Source organism: Salvelinus fontinalis, chromosome 9, assembly GCF_029448725.1.
Source record: "Salvelinus fontinalis isolate EN_2023a chromosome 9, ASM2944872v1, whole genome shotgun sequence".
Taxonomy (NCBI): Eukaryota; Metazoa; Chordata; class Actinopteri; order Salmoniformes; family Salmonidae; genus Salvelinus; species Salvelinus fontinalis.
Window position 1 is genome coordinate 58,363,681 of NC_074673.1, and position 27,692 is coordinate 58,391,372.

General features: G+C 41.1%; 1 protein-coding gene and 1 long non-coding RNA gene across 3 annotated transcripts; one reads left to right on the forward strand and one right to left on the reverse strand.

Annotated features, from left to right (window-relative positions):
* Positions 1-62: 62 nt before the first annotated feature.
* spty2d1 (SPT2 chromatin protein domain containing 1) lies at positions 63-16,599 on the reverse strand. Its single transcript, XM_055934956.1, has 6 exons — positions 16,039-16,599; positions 15,353-15,467; positions 13,642-15,231; positions 10,119-10,281; positions 9,674-9,751; positions 63-1,054 (listed from the first exon to the last, which is right to left on the reverse strand). The coding sequence occupies exons 1-6, from the start codon at positions 16,096-16,098 to the stop codon at positions 955-957; spliced, it is 2,106 nt and encodes a 701-aa protein (XP_055790931.1). The 5' UTR covers positions 16,099-16,599; the 3' UTR covers positions 63-954.
* Positions 4,303-26,569, forward strand: LOC129862886 (uncharacterized). Of its 2 annotated transcripts, XR_008760845.1 has the most exons (4): positions 4,303-4,415; positions 20,879-20,933; positions 21,768-21,869; positions 21,976-26,569. It is a non-coding gene; the product is annotated as an uncharacterized LOC129862886 (long non-coding RNA). The 2 variants fall into 2 exon arrangements; XR_008760844.1 differs by having other exon boundaries at positions 21,768-26,569.
* The last annotated feature ends 1,123 nt before the right edge of the window (positions 26,570-27,692 follow it).

The following is a 27,692-nucleotide window of genomic DNA, read 5'->3' on the forward strand; positions in this document are numbered from 1 at the left end:
AACACGGGGGGAAAACAGCAAAGGCACACCACACAAGCAAATGAAAACCATCAGCCAACAAGTTATGTCAAATCTTTTAAACAAGAAAATAGCAACACGTTTCATGAAATGTCTCTGGCAATGTCTCTTTTTCTCCGTCATTAAAAGGGCAATCTGCAGTTGCTACATCCATTTTCTGATTTATAAGTTCATGATATGTACCCATTGATTCTTGAGGAATATAACTTAATGACTCATGAGTTTAGTTCAACTGTCATATCCACACAGAAAACAAAATATAAGCTTGTTTTACTCCAATGTTTGAAAACAAACACTATATAGAATCAAAACATGGTTAAAACTATAATTTGGATATCATTCATAGCCTATGAATTTGAGAGTGGTTACATTTCTCCAGCCCCATCCCACAGCATTTACTGAAACAGAGGCGGGGACACCGCTTTATTGTTTCAACTGCTGACTGCCCCTTTACATTAAAGAAGAATAAATACAAAAAATGGACCAGTGGGTTTTGGTTCTGTATGGGGAAAAATACAACATGATTGCCATTCACAACATGGCAAGGCAATCCCACGTTACATGATAGCTCTGTCATTTTCTAAGGGTTTCAAAAATAGATCATAATCGGTATTATATTAAATTGTCTCTCTGCGGCTCAGCTAGGAAAAGACTTGATAGTGCAACCCTGCCCCTTTCCAACGGGAAAAATAAATAATGTAACAGAAGCAAGTGGCCACTGGTCTGACCACCCCATTCCACTCCAGGGTGAAGTTTTCCCTAGGTGCAGATATAGGATCAGCTTCCCCTCCCCCAATCCTTACCACTAGCGGGGAAAATGCTAAACTGACTCAGGAGCGACATCTAGGGGCAAATTCACCCTACACCACCCCCACCCCCCCCACCCCCCACTCCAGGAAATGGCTGCATTGTGTTCGTGTGTCAAACTTAGTGTCCTCAAACTTTTTTCCGTTTCGCATTCATTGGCATTTTCTTTTTCATCGCTTCCTCCTCCAAGCGCAACTCTTCCTCATCCTCCTTGATACCCAGGCGTAAACTGGGAGAAGTGGAGAGAGAAACAAAACAGAGAAGATGTGTTAACACATGCAGACAACCACTGTCTAGCTTAAGTGGGCTTCCCTTTGTTTCGCGTCAAAGATGGGACAAGGGATTTCAATTCGTTTCCTTCATCTTGGCCATATTCTGTTTGAGTTCCTCCCCCTCTCGTCTCTCCTCTTCCTGATCTTCGAAGACGGCCATTTTCAGGCTAACAGGACAGGGTGAGTCACAGGGGGCATAGCACAGGAGAGCAGACAGCGCACACACAGAGAGGCAGAACACAGGAGTGAGTGAGTTGAATCCATGATCTGGCAAAAAAAAAGCAATGGACTGCGGGTGGCAAGTCTTGGTTCTGGAAGGCTGCAGTGTGTGCAGGCTTTGGTTTCGAACCAGCCCAGCTGTAACATACCTGATAAAACGTATTGACATCTAAAAGGAACACTATGGTCAGTGGATTATTTGAACCAGGCTAAAAACACTTGGAGCCCTCCAGGACCAGGGTTGGCCAGCCCTGCAATAGACAAACACTTCCACCTGCAGGCATTTCTCTATGGAACCCTCTACCACAACTGTAGTAAAGACAATAGGGCTGACCCCATTTAATTGAGTGGTCGACAGATTTTTTTTAAATGGAGCAGTCGCAAATAGTTTATTTTATGGCACATTAGAAACCTGTCTGTTTCCCACCTGTCTCAGTGGAATAATACACTGCGGAGGCGGCAAACTCCATTGGTAACGTAAGGCACGCTTGCCAGATTCGCCTTGGCACGCTAAGCAATTTGATAAAATGGAGAATGAGAAAATAAGTTAAATTGGTTTTCCATAATGGCTACTGCTTTGGACCTGACACCATTTGTGAAGAATTCCTTAGGCCAACAGTATGTGTGAGGATAACTTGTATTGGGTATAATTTTAAATGTTGCAACAAGGGGAGTGTGGCTAAAATGCACACGGCGTGTCTCTCTCCAGAATGCGCTCTCTCCCGCCAATTCATTGTTTCATAACTTCATTTTGTGAATCGTTTGCCTTTTGATTGTTAGTGTCTATCAACTCCCCATTACCAGTAATACATTTACCATTAAATCACCATTTCTTTGTTTGGTTATGGTAATTTCTGTTAATGCATTCAATATATTATTACAGTTGTTAACCATTTTGATTGTCAAAGTGGACATGTTGTTTGCAGAGCTCACAACCTATACTACACTTGTGAGAAACAAGTTTGGCTTTATTTCATTCCATTTACGAGTTTAGTCAATTTATTAATTGTGTTTTGTTTGGACCGCTCCTGTCAATGTTGAGGGTGAGCACCTGATTACGCATAGAAGTAGGCCTAGGCAACCTGGCCTGTGTGCGCAAATGTGTCTTTTTTTATTTTATTTAACCTTTATTTAACTAGGCAAGTCATTTGGAGATTTCTGATAGTATTTATGATTGTCTTAACCCACCACCACTAATAAACTGTGGAGCTTCTACAAAGTAATTCTTTCTTCACCTCAAACAGCAAGTAAACAAAGTGTGTTTTTACATCTCCTGAGAATGACAATAGTTCCTCACTGCATTCGAAAACGAAAGGGAAAGAGCTGGAAAGAGTTAACCACTGAGCCTTGGTGTGAAAGAGAAAATGAAATGCTCCGATCCAGTGGACACACGTCATAAAATACCTGATCACTTCTTATCCCTTGTGCAAACAAGGCTGTGTCTGTCTGGAGCTCACTGGGGGCAGGAAACTCTGAGGGCCCAGAATAGTGATAGAATGTTGAAAATTAAGATCAGTTTGAGGTCCTACTCATATCATAAAAATTTGAACTGGGGACCGATGCATATTGGTGAATAGTTACATCCCTTGGAATTACACAACCTTTTTACCTCCGATTGGTGACGTTAGTATAAAAGCTTATAGTTAACATGACGACAAGATCAATTGCATAAAACAAATCAATATCTTTTGTTTTCTACTGTTGATTTTGTCATACACGCTGGGGGGGGGTCGCAGGACTTACATGCTGACCACACCACTTGCATTGCAAAATAAATTTGCACATACATGTTATTCAATAATTGTGGCGCCACAGCGAGCATCTGCATGGCAGGTGCTAAAATAGAAGTTGGTTCTATTTGTGACGCTCAACGCTCTGCAAGTCCTGACTCAAATCTCATTGGTTTTTAGGAGCATATACCCACGTGCCATCTTCTCATTGGTTTTTAGGAGCATATACCCACCTAGGTGATTGTAAGATGAACTGACGTCCACACTCCAGTCAGTTGTAGCAATGCACTGTAAAGTTGGTTGCCAACCATCATATAAAGTCCAAAGAAGAAAACGCCTTAAGGAAGGAGGAGCGATGACGAGAAACAAATTCGGTTTACCGTTTTATCTGTAGATTAATTGTCGGAGTAGAGGACCTTGTGCATTTCAGGTAAAATAACAACCTAATGTTTATATACCAGGAAAAATTTGCTAACAGCAGCAAGCTAGCTAGCTAAATTGCCATAAATGTTTAATGCTTTTTGACCGGTCCCCAAATTAATATAATTGGTTCAGAGTTTGCTTTGATATTTCAACCTGCATGTCCTGATCGCTTCTGGTGTGGGTGAACAAAATCAACGTGCAGGCGTTGGTACGCGTGTCCGGTTTGGTCAGCATGTTAGAACACAGCTATAATATCTTTTCTCAAACGACATGAATAATTTGGGACGGTCTCTCTGTAAAAGTCTCTGACCACACACCAATACACAGGTTTGACCGTCAACTATCACTTAAATAGCAGCCAATCGTTTTTCCTGTTGATTTCCTATGGTGGGTTGTGATTCGTCGTGGTTTGTAACCCTTTCCGTGATGGCAGCCTCCGAAATCAACATCCGCCATTTCAAAATATAGATTGAAACGTTCTACAAATTCTCCTTTAAATCAACCATGTATAGGTTATTCCAAGTTTCTGTGTGACCTTCGTATAATGTATGTTTAAACAGTGCATTCAACCCAAACGTTTGGTCCCAGTTATATTGATTTCTATATGTAATGATATGAGTGATTAACAAAAAAGTATTGTTAAACTTACGTCGTTAGTGATCCACTTCAATCAAAATGCAACACTTCAAAATGGAGCTGGCTGTCATTTACAAGTTGTCCTCTACGAGTGATATATAAATTATTCCCCGATTCTGTGCCGTTTGAGCTGTGCTAGTTTTAACAGGATATGCAAACGGATTTCCCCCCTCTCGCTCTATTGATTTCAACAGGATATGAGTAATTGACAAAACAGTGTTGTGTTTCTCTTTCGGCGACCCCCATATCAAAATACAATACTATGAAATGTAGCTGACGGTCTTCTGCAGGTTCTCCTCTAACCAGTGAGGTAAAACATATCTCCCATTTCATGTCTTTTTAGTTGTGTACAACCAGATTTAATCCATATGAGTGATTCATTGCCACTTGTCAAAATAACCAGGATGTATGTGCTTGTGACAGTTTATAAGGTGCTTGATTAAAACAGTACAAGTAATATTATAATTGCACATTTGCTCATAGGTTTTCAATATATCAAACTGTTTCTGCATATTGGTTATTGATTTGGACACGTTAAAGCTGTGTTTTGGCATAGGGCTACTGATCAAAATATATTTTGGAAGCAGTGACAGCATGCTTTTCAACTTAAGTTTTAGGAATATAAAATGTTACTTTCAAAAATAATTTCTAATGGTATTGTATCAGTTAATAACTGCTGAATGAGTCCAAAAACATGCTGTGATTTATTTTGATGATATATCAGAAATCACCAACTCGGGTTTGCCCTGTCTACTAACACGAGCTTCAGCCGGACCAAGTTGATAGTTGATACAATGTTTCAAGTTTGTTGCAGACAAGCGGAGTAGAGAGATGCGATTGAAAGAACATGAACAAACTTGCCACCCGTAACCATCATCATTTCTATGATTTTTTTTAATGGATATTTGCTACCTGTAATGTTTTGGTTTGTAGGCTTTATGTAGGATATTTTTACCTAGTCAGCAAGAGAAGTTACTTGCGTCGGTATATAAGCCTACAGCGCATTCAGAAAGTATTCAGACCCCTTGACTTTAACATTTTGTTACGTTACAGCCTTATTCTAAAACGTATAAAACACCCCAAAAATCCTCAATCTACACACAATACCTCAATTAAAGCGAAAAAAAGGTTTTGAAAATTTATCAAAAAGAAAAAAACAATATTACATTTACATAAGTATTCAGACCCTTTGCTATGAGACTCAAAATTGAGCTCAGGTGCAACCTCTTTCCATTGATCATCCTTGAGATGACAACTTGGAGTTCACCTGTGGTAAATTCAATTATTGGACATGATTTGGAAAGGCACACACCTGTCTAGATTGGCGGTCACTTCATTTCTTCAGTCAGTGATTGTCAAGCAAATAACGGTCAGTCTCAAGGTAAATGACTTAATTAACAAACACACATTTAGCATCTCCTGGCTTCCATTGCACAGCCTACAAGCCACTGATGCAGAACTTAGGAACATCTACATTTTAAAAAGTCTTATAAATCCATATAATATAGCCTATACCTTCACAATACATCTATTATATATTTTAGACCAGTCTAAATAAGCATGATATGAAGAAAATGTAGTTTATTTCAGAAGAACAGAATAGCCTAGTATTCTTTTTTACTGATCTGGCTATGCCAAATGGCTGTGGGCTAGACTAGTTAATTTAGCAGAAAAGATTTGCTTAGAATTCCGTGGCATTATTTTATAGTATGAAGAATACAATTGAACAAACTGAATAAAATATAATTATTCACAATTTGCGGGAGTGCGCACATGCGGCAATTCTGTGTTGAGCGGTTAACAAAGAAATAGGTACCGTACTCCTATATGATTAATTTAGAGTTAATGTAACTTTAGCCCAAAGTTTGTAGAACTCTCTCTTTTGATTTGTAATACATTGTAAGGCTGCATGATCCGACTAATGATGATTTGAAAAAAGTTATTGAAAGGCATGAGCTCTGCTTTGTTTTTTGCGCAGGCTGTACAAACTTCATTAGTCTCTCATTCACAATTTTTGACAAGCACTTTATAATGCCTCGAATTTCACGGCGGCATTCCCTTTGTGGCCATAATGCACCCTAAAAAAAATCCATGCCTTTTGCGGCCAGTGGCCGTTGTGCCCTTGGCCCGAAGTGCTGTGTTGTGTCCTTCTCCCTGACTGCTGCGCAATCCGAAGCGCCTCTCACTCACATGGCTCTCGATCACGTAATCGGGTCTTTCTCACAGGCTACAAGTGAAGACAGACATCAGGGATGCAACTGCATGCGTCCTTATCCAATTCCAAGGTGCATATTGAAGATATTGGAAGAACTGTCCACATTTACTTTGTCAGCCAACAAGATGAGTAAGCCTAACAAACTGCAAAAGCACTAGTCTATGTCAATCTACTATCCCCCATAGTACAAAAGTTGACCTATTCTATTCTGTGTGAGAAATAAATATTCCAAACACAGTCTGGGACAGTTTTGGTATGCAATAGATTCCAAATTAATACAACCACTAGCATTTAGAAAAATATATATATATTACGCAATGTGGCTGACAACAGATCAGAACGTTTAACTTAAAATGTTGATAAACTACTAGGCTGTTTCTTCACATTATAAGCAGCAATGCGCACAAGGCAGTAGGCTATAAGCGCGGATGTTCCATTAGCGGGAAAACATTGTTTAGCGGGAAAACATTTTTCCATTAGCGGGAACACATTTTGAAGATGTTATCGCAAATTTTAGATTTGTATGATTTTCATTTCGATAGATTTTTAGATTAACCGCATGGCAAAAACGGTATTATAATTGAAATGAAACAGTTCCATGAAAATGTGCATAGAGCCCCACAGTGGAGGTGCCATAATACCCATAAAACCTAGTAGTCAAACAAGGAAATGGTTCCAATCGTTTTTTCCACCATTAAATTCTTCCCCTAGGGAATTTTAGAAACACTTCAAATAAAGGGCTGTGGTTCGTGTAGGCTTACCCTGGCGTGACGTTTTGATAACCATGTAAATCTCTCTCGGACAAGGTGACATCAATATACTCGACTTTATTTATATAGAATACGCCAGTATGTAATTAGCATGACATCTTTTTTGGGGGGGGGTATATTGATAAAAGTCTCCTTGTCCTTGAGAGATTTACAGCTATCAAAACGTCACGCCAGGGTAAGCCTACACGAAACACAGAACTTAAGTGTTTCTATAATCCCCTATGGGAAAAATGAATGGTGGAAAGACGATTGGAACCATTTCCTTGTTTGACCGCTAGGTTTTATGGGTATTATGACTCATACTGGCGTATTCTATATGAAAATAATGGGCACGCAGATCAGTAGAAATGGTCATATCAATTGGAAATTGATGTCGTCTATTACCGGCAACTTCAGGAGCATAACAGCAGCATCTAGAGGATGGGAATCGGGCTGTTGTAGTGACCACAATACCACCACACCAGCGGTCACGAGTCATGAAGGCAGTCAAATTCCATGTGACTGTTTAGTCATGGTAATTAGTCTTCTCCAAGCTCTGATGCTGCTGCTGCTGGTCATTAGTAGCCTACCAAACTTGCTAACTGGTACTCAGCATTATATTGTTCGACAAATCACTCTGACATCAATGCAAATGCTTTTGAAAATCTAACCAAACACTTCATGAGCTCATGTTGCGCAACATTTCTATACGCTTTGCAATTGCGGGAGATAACAGCGTGATGGCGGCTAATAAAGAGAAGGATCCCATCAGCTAGGCCTAGTATATTTATTTCTCAACTTTCCTAATATTAAGCACATTGCTTACATTTACAACAGGAGTATAGCCTACCTGGCAGGCATGAAAACAAACCACGGGGAAAAGCGTCCTCCATTCGCTATCTACGTGCATTTTTGATTGATTTTTCTTTAACTAGGCAAGTCAGTTAAGAACAAATTCTTATTTACAGTGCCGACCTACCCCGGCCAAACCATCCCCTAACCCGGATGACTCTGGGCCAATTGTGCACCGCCCTATGGTACTCCTGATCACGGCCGGTTGCGATACAGCCTGGGATCGAACCCGGGTCTGTAGTGCCACCTCTGCAATGCAGTGCCTTTGACCACTGCACCATTCAGGATCCCTGCATAGGTGACATGTATTTTTCCCCGCTGCCCCGTTTCGATACAGGTGCATAATAATGGTCCATTCTAAATCTTAACAAATGTCACATATATTATTTAGTATATGTAAAGACCAGATTCAATCAAGAATAGTCTGATATATTAGCCTATCAATTCTATATTATCACCTGTGAATGATACCCAGCATAAGAAAATTATTTTTTTTGCGACTTGTTCTAATCATAGTCACACACCTCATGTAGCCTAGCCCATAGGCCTATATGTTTTAATAAGGTTTGCATCACAACTAAAGTGGCCAAATAACATCTTAAAATGAATCACATTAATCCGCTTTACAAGGGGTGTAGAGCCTAACTTGCATTCATAAGCAGTGTGTGAGTTTCAAATTTGGGGAAGATCATTTTCACCATAAAAATGCACATTTATACCAAAAGCTTTACATGAGGTCACTTTTGATAATGGTGTTTTCCGCTAATGGAACATTCTTGCTTATAGCCTACTACCACGTGAATGAGAGACTATTGAGTGTGTACAGTACAGCCTGTGCAAAAAAAACTAAGCAAAGCTCATGCCGTTCAAGCAACTTTTTTCAAATCATCATTAGAGCCTCATCATGCAGCCTTACAATGTATTAAACATCTAAACATGTAGCCAGACATTTGTAGAATAACTAATAACTCTACAACTCTACATTAATAACTCTAAATTCAGTATATAGGAGTACCTATTTCTTTGTTAACCGGCGCTCAACACAGAATAGCTGCATGTGCGCACTCCCTCAAATCGTTTGGAGAGAATATCCTTTCTTATTTTATTCAGCTTTGTTCAATTGTATTCTTAATACTACAGAACAATATAAAATAATGCCACAGAATTCTAAGCAAATCTTGTCTGCTAAATGAACTAGTGTAGCCCACAGCCATATGGCATAGGCAGATCAGGGCCTAACATAAGGACAACTCAGAGTATGCTATTCTTTGCTTCTGAAATAGACTCAATTTTTCTTCATATCATGCTTCTTTAGACCCGTCTAAAATAATGGATTTATTGTGAAAGTGTAGGCTGTATTACAGGGATTTATTCAACATTTTAAAATGGCTTGTAGGCTATGTGTGGAAGCCAGGATATGCTAAATCTGTTCGTTAATTAACGGTCAATTACCGTGAGACCGACAGTTATTTGACAATCCCCGGCTGACGAAACTGTGTGTAATATATACTCAAGTAAGGTGGACACAATTTAACACCCTGTGGGTTTGTCAATTGTCATAAAGAGAACAACATTCTCGTGCTGGATCCAAACCCCATAGTCCCTTCTCCTGGGATATTAGCAGATTTGAAAGGGCATAATCAATTTAAACAATAGGTTGATGGGTACACCAAAGGGGTAGGGACTAGGGGTTGTTTTTGGACCAGTCCTAGAACACACCAGTGGTCTCATCTCCCCTCACCAATGGCTTACCTCCTAGCCTCCTCTTTTTGCTGGTCTCTCCAACTGCTCTCCATGAACTTTAATGCATAGTCACTCTCCTCTTTGTATCTAGGGCAGAAAAAGCACACAAAACACATTAGTCAGGACCTTGAAGTCGAATGGAACAAACCACAAGCTACACCAAGTGCTTTTGTGTGACTTCAAAAAACTTAAACACGAGTGAAATGCAGTTAACTGGGAATGTCAAACAAGAAGAGGACATAACTATAGACAACCTCAAAAACAGCCATCACACTTCTAGGGTTATTTGGAGAAGACCTTGACGGTGTGTGTGCTTCTAGGAGGTTTAGGGTTATAATTAGTGTTAAAGGTTAGGTTTTGGGGTTAAGGTTAGAGTTCTGGAAAATAGGATTTTTAATGGGAATCAATTGTGTCCCCACAAGGTTAGTACAACCAAAATGTGTGAGAGCCTTACTTGGTCCGGTCGTAACCAAAGATTTCCTTGATGTGTTTGGAGACTGTGGCTTGGTCCTCCCCTTCATCGTCGATGAAGTCCTCCATCTCAGAGTCGTACTCCTCCTCCTCCTCGTCCTCGTACTTCCTCTTGTAGGCCGAGGTGATTGGTGAACGAATCATGCCTGCGGAAAACAGGGGTGTACTCATTAGTGCACACAGTGGTAAAACGTTTTGCACAATAGCAACACCTTTTGCAACGGAAAACAAAAACAAGTGTTTATTGGACAAATCCAGGTTGTTCCTTCCCGTTTCGGTCCGCTTACTTCCGCTTGCTTCCTAGTGAACACACCCTGGAAAATGTGCCTGTGTTAGAGAGGTCTAGGACGGGGAAGGGAGGCTGACCATTAGAGCTGGGCTATATGGACAAAAATCCATATCAAAATCCATTTACTGAATTATCATACTGATACATTTAACGATACATTTAAAAAAATGCATAAGCACCAGTTACTTTTTAGTGGGACTTGCGACAGCAAACGTCCCCAATCTAAATCTTTCATACTTCTGACATAGCATTCCAAAGATTAACTACTCTTCTTATGCCGTTTAAGCTAGAAAGGCATTCCAACTTCCAAACGTGTAGACCGGTCTGGAATAGTGTGCCATCATACAACTTCGATATATTTTATACTTTTTAAACTATAAAGCTTTTTGGGAGACTGTTGTTCCATGTAGTGAATCTGTTATTCAATGCATTTCTATGGGCTAATAGCAGTAACGTCAAATTCAATGTTTCTTAAAAAAATATATATATACACATTTTCATTATACCTTAAGTGCTGTTAAAATTCAAAATCAAATAGCTAAATGATCCTTGGCATGACCATTTTATAACAATTTCATATAGCTTAGTAACCCCCCTAAAATATATTTTATTTCGAAAATTCATTAATTTGCCCATGCTAATCATAAGACATGAACAGTGATTCATATTTTCCTGCAACCTTCTGAAATGGCACAGGAATGACCCTGTCTGTGTGTAGGCGGTGCCCACATATGTCTGCACTTTGTGTCGTCTTTAGTGACGATGCTGATAACCTTTTGCTGGTAAAGATGGAAAGGCTTTCCCAAAAAACTTCTCAATTAAATGTAAACTACAAAGCAGCCTACTGTCGTTTTGACCACTTTCCCGACAACTTAGACAAAACATGAAATCTTCCTCTACTTCTCTGCCACTCAGATCTGAACATAAATATCTTCGGCCAATCAAACGATACAGCTGTTTTAGTAATAACATCAACAACTTTTCCTCTCAGCTTTTTAAAACAACTTCCGGTTTGACCAGAGAAAGTCAGGAAGAGCCTTTTTGTACAATTATTTTATTTCAATGACAAATCAGTTCCTGTGGCTCAATCAAATTACCACGTTTTCATAGGCACCCCACAGAAAATGTATAAATGTGTTAGGGACATCTGTCCAGCAGAGGGCGGTTTGCTTTTGAGCCACAAACAGTCATGTGACTTCGTTGATAAACGTTATGTGGACATGTTTAGGGACCATAATATTGATGTGTGTGTTGAGCATGCAGAAAAATGTTTATGAGCAAGTTAGCTATCATAGACATGGTTTGCCAAATTAGCTTATAGATTTTTTTTTTTTTTTTAAATGGACAACACTAGGATCATTACAGATAGTAAAAGATACTGATGAACACTAAATCTAAAGTAGTTGTTGATTATAGGACACAAGGGTAGGGCTAATGATGGCTAAATAATACCATTTAGGCTAATTAACCTGCTGTAGCTAAAATATTTGTGTTTTGTGCACGAGAAAAAAGTAGATTTGGCTCATTTGCAGCTCCATTTTGTCCACAAATCTATTGGTTAAAAGGCGAGTATCCAAAAATCACATTCCCATAAGGATATGAATGTTTGAGGCAGTGTTTTGATCGTTTGTCTATTGTATTCCAATGTGTGAGAATTGTCACATTTGAGTATCTCCCTTTTCTTACGGCCAACTACATAAATCAGACAAAAATCATGTTGTGAACATGTCCTGCAAATTCTTTCAATTTTCTTTGTTTATAACTTAAAGTTGATTCAAATTCGACTCGACTTGAGTCCCCCTGAGGGTAGAGGTGCTCCGAGGGAAGGGGTGCCCCTCTCCTGCCAGTGGGTCCCTCTTCCCACTGGGCTGGAGGAGGATCAGAGAGGACTTCAAGAACATCCTGCTATTGTTCAAACCATTGTGATAAAAATATGTTTTTTTAAATCCATTGACAACTTCACTTCTGTACTCCATTATTACAGTTTTCATATACTGTCGTATTCTAGTAGGAGAGTGTATAAAAGTGTAGTAGTCAGTGGTTATTTCTGATGAAATGTGTGATCTAACTGCCCATCAATCCAAAGTAATAAGGTTGATATAGTAGTCTATCAAAGTAATCAGACCAATTACTTTACTAAATGTAACTTTGACTACATTTAACTGCTTCGTTTAAGTAAAACTTTTTCAAAATTATTCTACTACCACAAAAACACTTAAGTCCCACAATCTTTCATGGAAAATTACCATAGAGTTTAAATTACCATTAAAACCACTCCTACTATTTTAAATGTTATCAATTGTCCTGTTAGCAATAGCCCATATTTTCTGTCCTGCTGGCAACAGCCCATATTAGAAGACGTTCCTTCTAAAAGCTCACATTCTAGTAAAAGCTACTTTTTTTAACGACTTCAGTAAAATTGCCTCGATAAACGGTTGGTTTAGTCGGTGTTGATCATTTTCAGTTTATCATCCAAGCTCTACTGACCATTCTAGATGATCATTGTAACAGTATGTTGCACATCATTCTTGAAGTATTTCTCACCCTATGGGCTGGTTTCCCAGACACAGATTAAGCCTAGTCCTGGACTAAAAAGCATGCTCAATGAAGATTCTCAAATGAAAGTGCCTTTTAGTCCAAGACTAGGCTTGATCTGTTCGGGAAACCAGCCCCAAGTGAAGTATATTTCTATACAGTGCCTTCTGAAACTATTCATACCCGTTGACTTATTCCACATTTTGTTGTGATACTGCCTGAATTAAAATTGGTTTAAATATATTTTCTCGCCCATCTGCACACAATATCCCATAATGACAAAGTGAAAACATGTTTTTCGAAATTTTCGCAAATGTTTTGTAAATGAAATACAGAAATCTCAATTACATTATACACACCCTTGAGTCAATACTTTGTAGAAGCACCTATGGTTGTTTACACTCAATCAGGTTCTCATCAAGGATTTTCCTGTTTTTGGCTCTATTCATTGTTCCCCAGATTTGCAGTGCTCATGTCTTCCACAGAGCACTGCACGCCAAGACCCTAGCTTTATTATCGTGTTTTTATCCCCCAAATGTGTTTTATATTAGTACTTGTTTATTCTGCATTGTCATGGAGTGACATCCTTTACGATCTTGCACCAACGGAGCTGAAACCTTCACAATAAATATTTTAGATTAGCTTGATGTCAAGTTTAATATTTTCTCCTTCTAGTCCTTACCTTGAGGTCTCATCATTGAGCTGGGCTGCATGCCTGGCCTACTAGGTGGCATGCCTGGCCTACTAGGTGGCATGCCTGGCCTACTAGGTGGCATGCCTGGCCTACTAGGTGGCGCTCCCCTGCCTCCACCAAAGGTCTTGGATGAGATGGTCTCGGCCACCAAAGTGCATTTGGGTCTCCCAGGCCCGGAGCCCATACTGCTGGCTGGCCGCCTGGGCACGGGTCCCCCACCCCCAGGCCGACCGGGTGCGTTCCCTGGAGGTCTAACCCCTCCGTCACCAGGGCGACCTTGGACACTACCTCCCCCCGGCCTGGCCTGAGGTGGCCCCCCTGGCCTGGGAGGACCGACTGCAGTGGGTCTCATCTGTCCGTTACTCGGTGGTCTTGCCGTGGAGCTACCACCAGGTCGCGCCGGTTCTCCCTTTCCGGGCCTGGAGGGTCCTCCGGTGGGTCCTCCCCTCACTGAGCTGCCCTGGCTGGCTCGAGCCTGCCCCAAAGAGCCCCCTTGTTGTGGTCTGCTTTGGCCCAAACCCTGTGGTCTAGCCTGGACGGAACTCAGAGCTGTGCTGGGTCTCATCCCAGAGTTGCCGGGTCGCCCTGGAGTTAGTGAGGGGTTTCCCTTCCTGGGGGTGTTAAGGTCACTTGTGGCAGTGGGTTTGTGGCCTGCTGAAGTGGGCCTGGGTGTGGGAGGTTTGGCTGAGACCTGAGAGGAGGCTCCTTTGGTGGGGGCTTTTCTGCTTAAGGCGCCTGACAAGCTGGAAGAGGAGCTCTGAGAAGGTTTTGCTTTGGGCCTTTCTCTATCTCTGTCTCTGTCCTGAGACGGCTTGGCAGAACCGTGGTGGCTTCTTTCGCTCGACGAGCAAGATGGCAGCAGGGGCTTTGGCTTCCTCCCCGACCCACTGGGAACGGGCCTCTCCGACAAGCTCTTGTGTGGCTGCTTCCCGTTCCTTACATCTCTGTCAGAAGTGCTTTTTCTTGAGGAGCTTGAGCTGGCCTGGGATTTGTCTCTTCCATCTCTGTTCCTATCTCTGTCCCCATCTCTATCTCGTTCTCTCTCCTGGGGTCTGGAGTCTCTGCTGCCTTTATCAAGCCGCTTAGCCTTGCGTTCCAGGTCCAGCTCACGTATCTCATCGGCCGTCCGCAGCCTCTCCGGCTCGCCCTTCTTGCTTGGCTTGGCTTTCACCTCCACTGGCTCAAACTGCTTCTTCTGGGCCAGTTTGAGCAGCTCGGCAAAGTTCATGGGTAGAGGGGCGGGTTTAGACGGTCCGCTGGGTCTCTTTGAGGGCTTGGAGTTGGGAACAGCCTGTCTGGGCATCTGGGGTTCCGGGTCCGGTTCTGGCTCGGGCTCAGAGTCAGTCTGCGCGTATTCGTACGTGTCCTCATCATCTTCGTCGTAAGTGTCACTCCTCTGCTGCTCTTCGCCCCTCTCCCCCTTTGATCTCCTCTTCTTGGGTTCCTCCACCACAGGGATGCCGTTGTAGCCCCTGAAGTTGTCCTTGGTTCGAGATGCCATCGCTCGAGCCTTGCGGTCAGACTTTAGCTCCACCCTTTTGGCGAGAAGCCCCTCTTTCTTTTTCATACTCATGGCCTCTGTGGAAACATTACAACACATTTCAATTAAGCCAACAGAATATTATATGCGGCGGCATTAGCAAGCAACATAATTTCACACTACTTTACTAAATACAGATACATTGATTTAAAAACAAACCTTTCTTTTTACTCTCCATCTCTTGTTTCTTTAGGAAAGCCTGCACAGCTGCTGAGTTGACACCTTTCACTTTAGGGTCCTTTTTGGGTGGTCCAGTTTGTAAACTGTACCGCTTCTGCAAAGAAATGTGAAATGAAAATATTGATAAACATAGATTAACATGGGATGGTTAGTTGTGTAACCTACTAGTCGTTTGGGAAATTACTAATTTAAAGAATGAGTTGGGATACACAAGGCAGGCAATAATGCTTTTTTGTTTTGTTTATCACAGCCTATTCATGGGATAACATGATCTTCTCAAACAAGGCTACAAAAGCTACTATCAGGTCCATAAATGTCACTAGATACCTATGTGAATACATTCCAGCAAGTTTTAAAAGATTGTGTATATGTAACATAACTTATGTCATAAGGCTAAGTCCAAAGTTATAAGACCGGGCCTCAGCTCCACCACTAGGCACTACCAACATGTTTAACAAGCTAGAAAGCATTCCAAACGAATGGCTAGCTAACACCTATTCTGGCCAGCAAGCTCGACGAATGACAGCCAACGTGGATGTCACTTAGCAGAGTAGGTATACGCTATGGAGACATTAAGCAGACTAGTTAGCTAATTTACTGGCTGTAACCATAACGTTATATTATTTACAAATATGCATTAATGTTAACAAAAGCTTTATTCTCACCGGTACGCTACTGAGGCCCTGGTTTTGGGAGGCGATTGACAAGACATTTTCGAAGTCCATGGTGATTTTTTTGCCAGTTGGTGAATGGTTAGCTAAGGTTGGGTGGACAGCTCAATATTCCCAGCCAGAATGAAAAGTATGACAGGCTACCTAGCTACTAGCTAGCTGTTTCCAGAAACGTCAACCATAACCAGGCTTTACATGTCTTCATAAAATATAACGGTTCAAAATGTAGTTGACTCGCTTGCTAATTTGAATTGAGCAAAACGAAGTACCTATCTCAACCTGCTAAACAAGGCAGCTGACGTTTCTAGTTTAGCTAGCCTCACTTGTTAGCCTAGCTAGCCACGTAAACCCTCACTGGGATTACGTCGTTCTAATCAATTTCAAATGTGAACTACAAACACTAAAATAAATTGATAACAACTAAATACTCATTACGGCGAGGGAAAATAAAGTAAAACGAAAAGACAATAAGTGTCTATTTTTGTGCTGCTATCGTAGCAAAGATTATTATAATGGCGCAGACCGATGTGAAACAGGCAAGAATAACAAATTACTTCCGGGTTGCATGTTTTTGTGATGCTTCAGAATAAATCCTGTCCTGTACATTTTTGTAAATTAATAATTTTGGCGAAATTACTTAGCATACAAATAAGTTAAAAGTATTTATATTATATATTTTATATATATATATATATATATATATATATATATATATATATATATATATATATATATATACACACACACTACCATTCAGAAATGTGGGGTCACGTAAAAATGTCCTTGTTTTTGAAAGAAAAGCAAAAAAAATGTGTCAATTAAAATAACATCAAATTGATCCGCAATACAGTGTAGACATTGTTAATGTTGTAAATGACTATTGTAGCTGGAAACAGCTGATTAGCTAACACAACGTGCCATTGGAACACAGGAGTGATGGTTGCTAATAATGGGCCTCTGTACGCCTATGTAGATATTCCATAAAGAATCTGCAGTTTCCAGCTACAATAGTCATTTACAACATTAACAATGTCTACACTGTATTGCTGATCAATTTGATGTTATTTTAATTGACATTTGTTTTTAATTTTCTTTCAAAAACAAGGACATTTTTACGTGACCCCAGACTTTTGAACGGTAGTGTATATATTTATTTTCAGCCTACATGGTTAACATGTTTTGTGTATGTGTACTCGTATCATTTAATGAACCATACATCATTGGCTGTATGTTATGTCACAGGACCACTTCTAGTTTCCAAATCCACAGTTTACACCCAGAGGAGCGTAGCTCCTTGTTTGGCGGCCATTATGGAGTGTCCAATCAGCTTAAATCCAATTGTTTTATTTTCGTCACATATTGCACTATACATAATTGAATGTACGTTGTGTCGGAGTAAAAGGGGGTTCCATTCTACTCAGGAGGAAATCCACAGAGTTTACACCCAGAGGAGCGCCCCTGCTAATTTTGCTGCCCTTAAAAAGAGTGGTCAATCAGCTTAAATGCAGTACGTTTTTCATATTAGACATATAGTACCATTCAAATGTTTGGACACACATACTCATTCAAGGGACTTGCCCTCGAGTCTAAGCAATGTTGTGCTGCTGTTTTTATTGACTTGGCCAAAGCTTTTGTTATGGTAGACCATTCCATTATTGTGAGCCGGGTAAGGAGTATGGGTGTCTCTGAAGGGTCCTTGGCCTGGTTTGCTAACTACCTCTCTCAAAGAGTGCAGTGTATAAAGTCAGAACATCTGCTGTCTCAGCCACTGCCTGTCACGAAAGGAGTACCCCAACACTCAATCGTAGGCCCCACACTCTTCTCAATTTACACCAACAACATAGCTCAGGCAGTAAGAAGCGCTCTCATCCATTTATATGCAGATGATACAGTCTTATACTCAGCTGGCCCCTCCCCGGATTTTGTGTTAAACGCTCTACAACGAAGCTTTCTCAGTGTCCAACAAGCTTTCTCTGTCCTTAACCTTGTTTTGAACACCTCCAAAGCAAAGGTCATGTGTTTTGGTAAGATTAATGCCCCCTCTCCCCACAGGTGTGATTACGACCTCTGAGGGTTTAGAGCTTGAGGTAGTCACCTCATACAAGTACTTGGGAGTATGGATAGAAGGTACACTGTCCTCTCAGCACATATCAAAGCTGCAGACTACAGTTAAATCTAGATTTGGTTTCCTCTATCGTAATCGCTCCTTTTTCACCCCAGCTGCCAAACTAACCCTGATTCAGGTGACCATCCTACCCATGCTAGATTACGGAGACAAAATGTATAGATCAGCAGGTAAGGGTGCTCTCAAGCGGCTAGATGTTCTTTACCATTCGGCCATCAAATTTGCCACCAATGCTCCTTATAGGACACATCACTGCACTCTATACTCCTCTGTAAACTGGTCATCTCTGTATACCCGTCGCAAGACCCACTGGTTGATGCTTATTTATAAAAGCCTGTTAGGCCTCATTCCTCCATATCTGAGATATTTACTGCAGCCCTCATCCTCCACATACAACACCCGTTCTGCCAGTCACATTCTGTTAAAGGTCCACACACATCCCTGGGTCGCTCCTCTTTTCAGTTCGCTGCAGTTAGCGACTGGAACGAGCTGCAACAAACAGTCAAACTGGACAGTTTTATCTCAATATCTTCATTCAAAGACTCAATCATGGACACTCTTACTGACAGTTGTGGCTGCTTTGCGTGATGTATTGTTGTCTCTACCTTCATACCCTTTGTGCTGTTGTCTGTGCCCAATAATGTTTGTAGCATATTTTATGCTGCTACCGTGTTGTGCTGCTGCCATGTTGTGTTGCAACCATGTTGTTGTCCTGTTGAGTTGCTACCATGCTGTGTTGTCATGTGTTGATGCTATGTTATGTTTTTGTCTTAGGTCTCTCTTCATGTAGTGTTGTGTTGTCTGTCTTGTCGTGATGTATGTTTTGTCCTATAGTATTTATTTTTATTTTTAATCCAAACCCCCGTCCCCACAGGAGGCCTTTTGGTAGGCCGTCATTGTAAATAAGAATTTGTTCTTAACTGACTTGCTGTAACGATAGTCATTTTCTTCCTCCTCCTCGGACGAGGAGAGGCGAGAAGGATCGGACCAATACGCAGAGTGGTTAGTTTCCATAGTGATTTAATATACAACAAAAACAATATGCGATACAAAATAACAAAATTACTACCGTGACAGTCCCGTGTGGCACAACTACTGACACGGAAAACAATCACCCACAAACAAACGGCGTGAACAGCCTACCTTAATATGGTTCTCAATCAGAGGAAACGTCAAACACCTGCCCCTGATTGAGAACCATATAAGGCTAATTAACCAATAAACCTAAACAAGAAACAAATAACATAGACTGCCCACCCAGCTCACGTCCTGACCAACTAAACAAAGCTAAACAAAGGAAAATAAGGTCAGGAACGTGACACTTGCCTAGTTAAATAAAGGTTAAATAAAAATCTAAAAATAAATAAAAGGGTATTTCTTTATTTTTACTTTATTTGTCATTGTAGAACAATAGTGACGACATCAAAACTCTGAAATAATACATATGGAATCATGTAGTAACCAAAAAAGTGTTAAACAAATCAAAATATATTTTATATTTGAGATTCTTCAAAGTAGCCACTCTTTGCCTTGATGACAGCTTTGCACACTATTGGCATTCTCTGACCAGTTAAGAGTTAGTACTTAAGAGTTTAGAACATATACTATTTACATCTGAAAATGTTTCCAATGTGAATTAAATAAATAATAAAAACATTTCACTTTGAACAACTACCCAATCTAGTGTCTGTTTAAAACCATTATGGGATTGAGTTACTAAATGTACACTCCCAGGGTCGTTGCTGCTAATTTTGTATCTGTTAAATGGGATCTGCACCCGCTGATTTGGCCTAGTTTTTTCGCTTTCTCCTCAAGAAATGCTGGCGGCCAGGACAAAAGCCAAATGTGAGTTGGCTTAGGGGTTGGTTTGATGTGGGTGTTTCTTGGGTGTGTCCTTGCCACCACCAAGACAAATCCATCTGTCGAACTTTGGCTGCAGCTCTTTCCCCCCACTCAATCACAGCAAACAAACCTGCAGGTTGAGTTCAATAACTACAGGCAGATGTATGGTGACATGCAGGAGGAACCTTTGAATAGGTCAGTAGCCTACAGAGTAATATTAGAAGAATTCAATTGCAGTTTTTTTTGCAGTTCAATTCAATTGCATTTTTTTTCAAAACTTAGTGTTTTGATCACTTTAAATGTAGTAACAGCTCCATGTAGAATAAATAATCCTTCACCTAATACAATAGAAGCAGTGTTCTGCTAATGTAACCATGTGCACATTTTATCTTTCATTGTCATTCTCAGTTTAAACAGATACTGTGTCTATCTGCATTTTGTCTGGTGGTAATGGGGCTACCTTGGAAAACATATCAGCGTGGTCATACCATCCTGTGGGGTGTTGCGTATACAACAGGAGGTCCCTGATCCCGGTGAAGAATACAAAGGGTTTCTCCCTCCCCATATTGACTAATATCACTCAATAAAAAAAAAAGACAATACAAGTAAAAGTTGTGTCCATTCAGAGACATCAGTATCATGCCCGTCTGTCAGCCTGGAGTTTATCACATCTTCTAGCAAGCCTCCATGTGCTATCTCCATACATGTTTCTGTGAACACATACACACATAGTCACTGTGCTATTACTAATGGCAGTTTGGATAGGCAATATCTGACACACAAACAGGTACCGTGTTGAAGTTTAAAAACAGGTCAGACCAAACCTGCCTAATTCTGTTCTCTCCATCGACGACTGTTGGTGAGCAGGCAAGAGGTGAGGATGGAGGTGATATCAGCGCCTGGCCCCTCATCAAAGACACTGGTCGGTCACACAAACACACACACACACACACACACAGACAAAGAGAGAGAGAGAGAAAGCACTGATTACATTATCAATGGTAGTTATGATTCGCTTGGTGGAACCAACCTGATTGCTGCGTTCTACTTTATATTTCACTTCAGATATCATAAAATCTGAAGTGAAATAGAATGGTGAACCCAGCGATTAGGCTGGTTCCACCAGGCTAGGTTATGCCCTGGACATTATATGCATCTAAGAAGTAGAAAATAATTAACAAATAATGAATTATGTTTCACAATTGGATTATCAAATGTAATAAGCAACACATAATAAATTATGTTTTACAATTGGGTTCTCATATGTATGTGGCGGGAGAATCAGAATTAGATCGGTAACATAGATAATTAAGATGTCTTATCTGCTTAATAGGCTTAATAGGCTTATATGATTAAAACTGTTGAACTCTTGTTATTGGAATATATCCCTTCGGACTTTGGTGTTGGCAGTTGCACTTCCTCCCTCATATGGGCCTCAGTCACCTGGGGCCCAGAGAGGGGAGAAGTCAGGCTTGTCTATCACATGTCCCTGTTGCTATGCAGAATATCAGAAAGACAAGAGAACAGGAGGGAACATTGTCTTCATATGTGAATATGCATCTTTACCTATTACAAACCATGTTAAGGGATGGCGTGATTAGTGGGGAACCAATTACTTGTCTCCACAATGTCTGTGCCCAATCAATCCCTCCTTCGGCTTTGGGGAGATAAGGTCTGAGACAGGATGTGTGGGGTAGTGTATGGAACCATTGTACGTCATCTCTGATGTTGCACCTGTTGGGTTCTAATTTTTCAGAGTAAATAACTAACGGACACTAGAGAAGCTTAACCAAGTTGAATTCTTCACAAAGGGTCGACACAGCTGTGTTCAGGCAAAGACATGTTCCCACTATCACAAGTATATATACTCCACTTTAGACACTCCTCCTTCTCTCCAATCCTTACATCTTATGGTTCCACAGGAAGAGGGTAATAGGATAATAAACCATTATTTCTCTCTTCAGGGGATCTGACCTGACCTCCTGACCTCAACCCCTCCTTCGCCTAATCCACAGATGTCAATCCGCTTCCCCTATAGCAATCCTGTGACTTACACCCGTCCACCCAACACATTCCAAAGCCATCTGTCTTTCTACAGAGAACCATTAACTTCTGACATAAAAGCCAGTCTCTTTCACTCCTTTATATACTATGCTTCTGATCTATCATGTCTTTAGTATCTCAATGTTCAAAGTTTACCCCGAATCCAACACACCTATCCTGGGATAGTCTATGACTTAGAGGCTCACTCCCCTCAGTGGTCAAGGACATGGGTTTTACTTGAGATAGGGGTATCTGGAGTTGACAATTGATTTATGCCATAGAATGAGTTGGTGTTTCTATACTATGAAGTACCAGGGACAAGATCAGAGCCTTGTTTTAGGGGCCAAACTCTCTACAATAAGAACAGTCTTCCTAGCAAATGCTATCTGGCTGGGTGATACTCCTTTCTCATTTATCAAGTATCACCTTGTGACCCATTCCACACATCTATTGTTTGTCATGTAGACTAAGGGGGTGTATCTTTGCTATAAAAGATCTTTGTATCCTTTGTGTCGGAGCTCTCAACAAATCATCTGAGGGTGTATTGTCGACCAGCCATTGCTATTGTAGAGCTTTTACTAATAAAGATTCAGTTTATGTATAACTTTGACTTTGTCTCTCCTAATTTGATAATACAGAAATGAACCACCACATTTGGCGACGAGGACGGAATGTGAATCTTCACTTGGTGACCTCTCCTGACGACCTGGGTAAATCGTGCAGGAGGGATTCCTCAAACTTGGGATCTCAGGGAGACCACACTTCGGGAACAGATCAGATCGACCCGCCTAAGACCTGAGAGGAAGTGAGCAGAGTGGGTACCACATCCCTCACATAGTTTAAAAAAAGAAAGATGTGAGCGAACCACACGAAGTAGAGTTTTTTAGAAAAGCCTCGGTTATGTAGGCTCTGAGTGTGGTCCTGTGTGAGGGGACACCGTAGAGACGTAAGCAGGGCCATGTCAGATGATAGTAATCTGAGAGTTTGTAGACTCCAAAAAACTCTGCCACTGGTCGGTTGCTGGCGACTTAGAGCCGTCCTGACACTGAATTGATCACAGTGGGGATTTGTGCGGTCTGTAGAGGCGAGGGGTCAGGGTGACTGTGGGTTCTCCTGGTGAAGCCCTATTGGAAGAAGAACCTCGTTCTGAAAACTGTCTAAGTGACCCTCAGAAGTGGTGAAATCCAATTACTTTAAATGTGCTAGCCAGGTATGCCCTGGTTTACGCTGTGTGTGTTTTGTTTTGGGGAAACTAATTAGGTAATATTTCTTTTTTTTTTTCTTTTTTTTGGAGAATGTGAAACGCTTTATTGAAAGAAGTTCATTATCCAGGTGTTATTAATGCATTCATTATAATTATAATGATTGCAATATTATATTATAAATACAATTTCAATCTGTACTTCAATGCACATATGGTGTGCATTATAAAACGAGGAAGAAAGACGAGGTGTGGAGAGAGGTGTAGAAGACAGAAGGGGAAAGAGGTAAGGACAGCGGCAGACAGCATATGATTCATGAATTACAGGGCTACCCTAATATTCTCTCAGTTCATCACAATTGCAGTGTCTCCTAACCTTCGGGCCAACTGGGGGCCCAATGATGGTTATCTTAAGAGTGGGTGAGTAATATTTTGACAATGTTCGACATTGACAATGTATCGCCCCAGATATGATATTAGACAAAATGCCATGATAGTCACTTAGCCAAGACCGTGGACATATATATTTTGTGTATCTTTTTGTTTTGTTTTATTCTTAATTTTTATTTCATTTTCTTTGACACTAAGGAAGATATACTGCCATACAATCACCAGTTAGGGCCACAACGCTGCTCATTTGGAGAAGAAATGTAATGATGTATTGCGTGAGTGTGATGCGTTAATAACGTCTGTCTAAGTTACTGCCTAAATCCACCAGCCTGAACAACCGAACGACGGGTACGGAACACCGATCCACAACCAGGACATCCCAAGGCCATTTTTGTGGGGTTCTGCGGCTTGCAGAAATCCTACCAGGTTAAACCACCAGAAGAGGACTGTCAGAATAATCCACAAACCAGGACATCCCGTGGTCATTCTTGTGATGGGTTGCAACTTGCAGAATCCTTCCACGATTGAACCCACCAGAAAGGGACTGTTATGACTGTCCACGAGAATCCAAATAGGTCAGATCAGGTTTGCAATTAATAACTTTATTCAGACCCCCTCTCACCCGTAGAGGGGTGGGAGGAAAGAACTAGTGGGGATTAACAACGCACGTCCTGTTGTAAATCAATGGAAGAAGATTCAGGTCTCCCTCTCCCAGATTCACCAAAGGAGTGTCCTTTGTTTCAATAGACTTTTCCCGCTGAAACTCTAGCACGTTCAAAAGTGAATAAGGGAACAATTGTATTTATTTATTGTTTATAGTTTTTTACTATAAAATTGATCATATTTCTCCCCAATTTCCTGGTATCCAATTGAAGCAGCGCACAGTCTTATCCCATCGCTGCAACTCTCGTACAGACTCGGGAGAGGCAGTCAAGAGCCGTGCGCCCTCCAAAACCCGACCCCACCAAGCCACACTGCTTCTTGACACACTGCCCGCTTAACCCGAAGCCAGCCGCACCAATGTGTCAGAGGAAACACCGTACACCTGTCGACCGTGTCAGCGTGCAATGCGTGACGGGATAATGACATCCCGGCCGAACAAACCCTCACCTAACCCAATTGTGCGCCGCTTCATTGTTCTCCTGGTTGCGGCCGACTGCGACACAGCCTGGAATTGAACCAGGATCTGTAGTGACACAGGACACGACACGCCTTAGACCGATGCGCCACTCGGGAGGCCCTGGAACTATATTTCTATCATAGAATGTGGGGAATGGTCAGAGGCAATCTATAGAACACTAAGGAAATACTGCAACTTGGAAAGTATACCCACTACATATACGAAGTTTCCATACTATGTGTTGTAATTGTAACATGACAAATGATGAAAGTGTTTTTGTTAAAGAGAGGGATGTGATTTGAGAAGCTACTGTATAAGAGGTAATTGTTTTACATAAACTTTGCACAATGACAAGTCACGCCCCAGAGTGAGGTCAGAAAGCGTGCCAGCCTGACAGAACTGCCCATTTCAAACAAACAGTTTGCGCTCTCCCCTGATAAAAATAATAATAAAAAATTAAAATAAATAAAAAACAACCTTATAAATGATGAGTTAAGAAATGAACATACCAGATCAGAGAAGCGTGAAGTTGCAGCTGCACATTTAAAGTGGTTTGAACTTTGAATCTCAACACGAGGTAGAGACGATAAACTTTAATTGCCTTTGAACTGGTTATGGTGGTAGGTGCCAGGCACACCGCTTTGTGTCAAGAACTGCAACGCAACTAGGTAATTCATACTCAACAGTTACCCATTCGTATCAATAATGGTACGCCACCCAAAGGACATCCAGCCAACTTGACACAACTGTGGGAAGCATTGGAGTCAACATGGGCCAGCATCCCTGTGGAATGCTTTCGACGTTTTGTAGAGTTGACGGTCCAAAGGAATGAGGCTCTTCGGAGGGCAAGTCCTGTAAATGTAGAGATAAATAACTACTTATTCAACTCGGAAATATGTGACCTATCATTTCACATATTTGAGCCAATCCATTATAAAAAAGTATTTCAGTAGATGCGGAGATTGAAAAAGAAAATGCATTACATATTTAATATGTCCCATACCTTTACATATTCATGTAGATTCTGAAATAATCTACATGTTCTAATTTGATTGAAAATTGTTCAGTTTGTACTAAGGGAACAAAGGGCCCTGGGAACATAGGACGAAGGCAACATAGAGATGTGCATCCTGCTGTTCAATTCACTAAGGGCTTTTTAGTCTCAAGCGGCAGGGATCCTTTAAACACGTTGGTTGGGGGTGATGAAACAACAGAGGCCCCATTCAATGAAGGGAAGCATATAGGAGAAGTGGCGATTTGCACGTGTCACTTGGCAAAAAGGGGGCATGATTTGTTGACATAATTGTAATCCAAATCCAACCTTCATTTACTCGTTGTGATGCACTGCGCAGTTCCAAACTCAGTTTTAGATGAGACTGACTTTATTAACAAAATGATCTTATTTACACTTCGCAGTCAATTTTGACACTAAAATACATTTTTTTCTGACTCATATCGATGGTGCATAGGTTATTGTCAAGGTGATTAGTTGGTTTTTATGGTCAATCGCTCTTTAAAGAGTGGGACATCAGCTGAAATGCAGACAATTTTGTATATTGAACTCTGAATATATAATTTGTTCCTGTGTTGCATTGTATTGTGTTGTAACATGCTGTTAGGTACCTGCAAGGACTGGGATGGGATAAGAGAGTTGTGTATGAGTAATCGGTAAGGCCTAAGTATTGTAGCCTAGTGCAGAGGTTTTTACTCTATACATTTATGTGGTTTGGTAAATGTTTGTTTCGTTTCACATAAAGACAAAAATGTTTTCAACTTTTTTAGCATTTGGCTACTTTTGCTTTGATTCCAATTATAAATAAAATGTTCCTTCTTCACAAGACTTTCCTTGAAGATTGTGCTGGCTGAGGCTAAAACCTCAGCGAGTGTAGATGGTATAGGGATATTGTTATCCACGTTGGCACCAAGGTTGTTAGGATGATTTAGCTAGAAAGATGTGTTGGCGTTGAGTAATTGTCTCTGGCCCCCTCCCAGTTACAGCAGACTCGCACAACTAAATCACTGGTTGAAAACCACCCCTCCCAAAATATAGTTTTTGTAGATAACTGAACCGCTTTCTGGGACTCCCCTACAAACAGGACCAAGCATGTCTTGCTGAGGAGTGACGGACTCCTTCCAAGCTGGAGGGGTGCTCTCATCTTATCTATCAACATAGACAGGGCTCTAACTCCTCTAGCTCCACAATGAGATATGGTGCAGGCCAGGCAGCAGGCGGTTAGCCAGCCTGACAACTTAGTGGAGTCTGCCACTAGCAAAGTCAGTGTAGTCAGCTCAGCTTTCCTCATTGAGACCGTGTCTGTGCCTCGACCTAGGTCGGGCAAAACTAAACATGGCGGTGTTCGCCTCAGCAATCTCACTGGAATAAAGACCTCCTCCATTCCTGTCATTATTGAAAGAGATGGTGATAATATCTCACATCTCAAAAATAAAAATAATGTTAGATCCCTCACTTCCAAGGCAGTCATAGTCAGTTAGCTAATCATTGATCATAAACTTGATGGGGTTGGCCTGACTGAAACATGGCTCAAGCCAGATTCATTTGGTTACACTAGTGACCATATCCCTCGCGCATCCCGCAAAGGCGGAAATGTTGCTATCATTTATTTCCTTTTATGGGAAAAAAAATGGCTGCGTTTTTGTCTTTTGAGCCTCTAGAAACATAAGCAGCCTACTAAATCACTTTGTATAGCTACTGTTTACTTGCCTCCTTGGCCGTATACAGTGTTCCTCACTGAGTTCCCTGAATTCCTATCGGACCTCACAGTCATGGCAGATAATATTCACATTTTTAGTGACTTCAATATTCATGGGAAAGTCCACAGACTCACTCCAAAAGGCATTTGGAACCATCAACGACTCAGTGGGTTTTCGTCCAACATCTCTCCGGGCCTACATATTGCCACAGTCAT

Coding starts and splice junctions, on each gene's coding strand:
- spty2d1 (XM_055934956.1), bottom strand. CDS start 16,098: ATGGACTTCGAAAATGTCTTGTCAATCGCCTCCCAAAACCAGGGCCTC. Junction 15,232..15,352: donor GATGGAGAGTAAAAAGAAAG/GTTTGTTTTTAA, acceptor ATGTTTCCACAG/AGGCCATGAGTATGAAAAAG. Junction 10,282..13,641: donor CTCAATGATGAGACCTCAAG/GTAAGGACTAGA, acceptor TGTTTTCCGCAG/GCATGATTCGTTCACCAATC.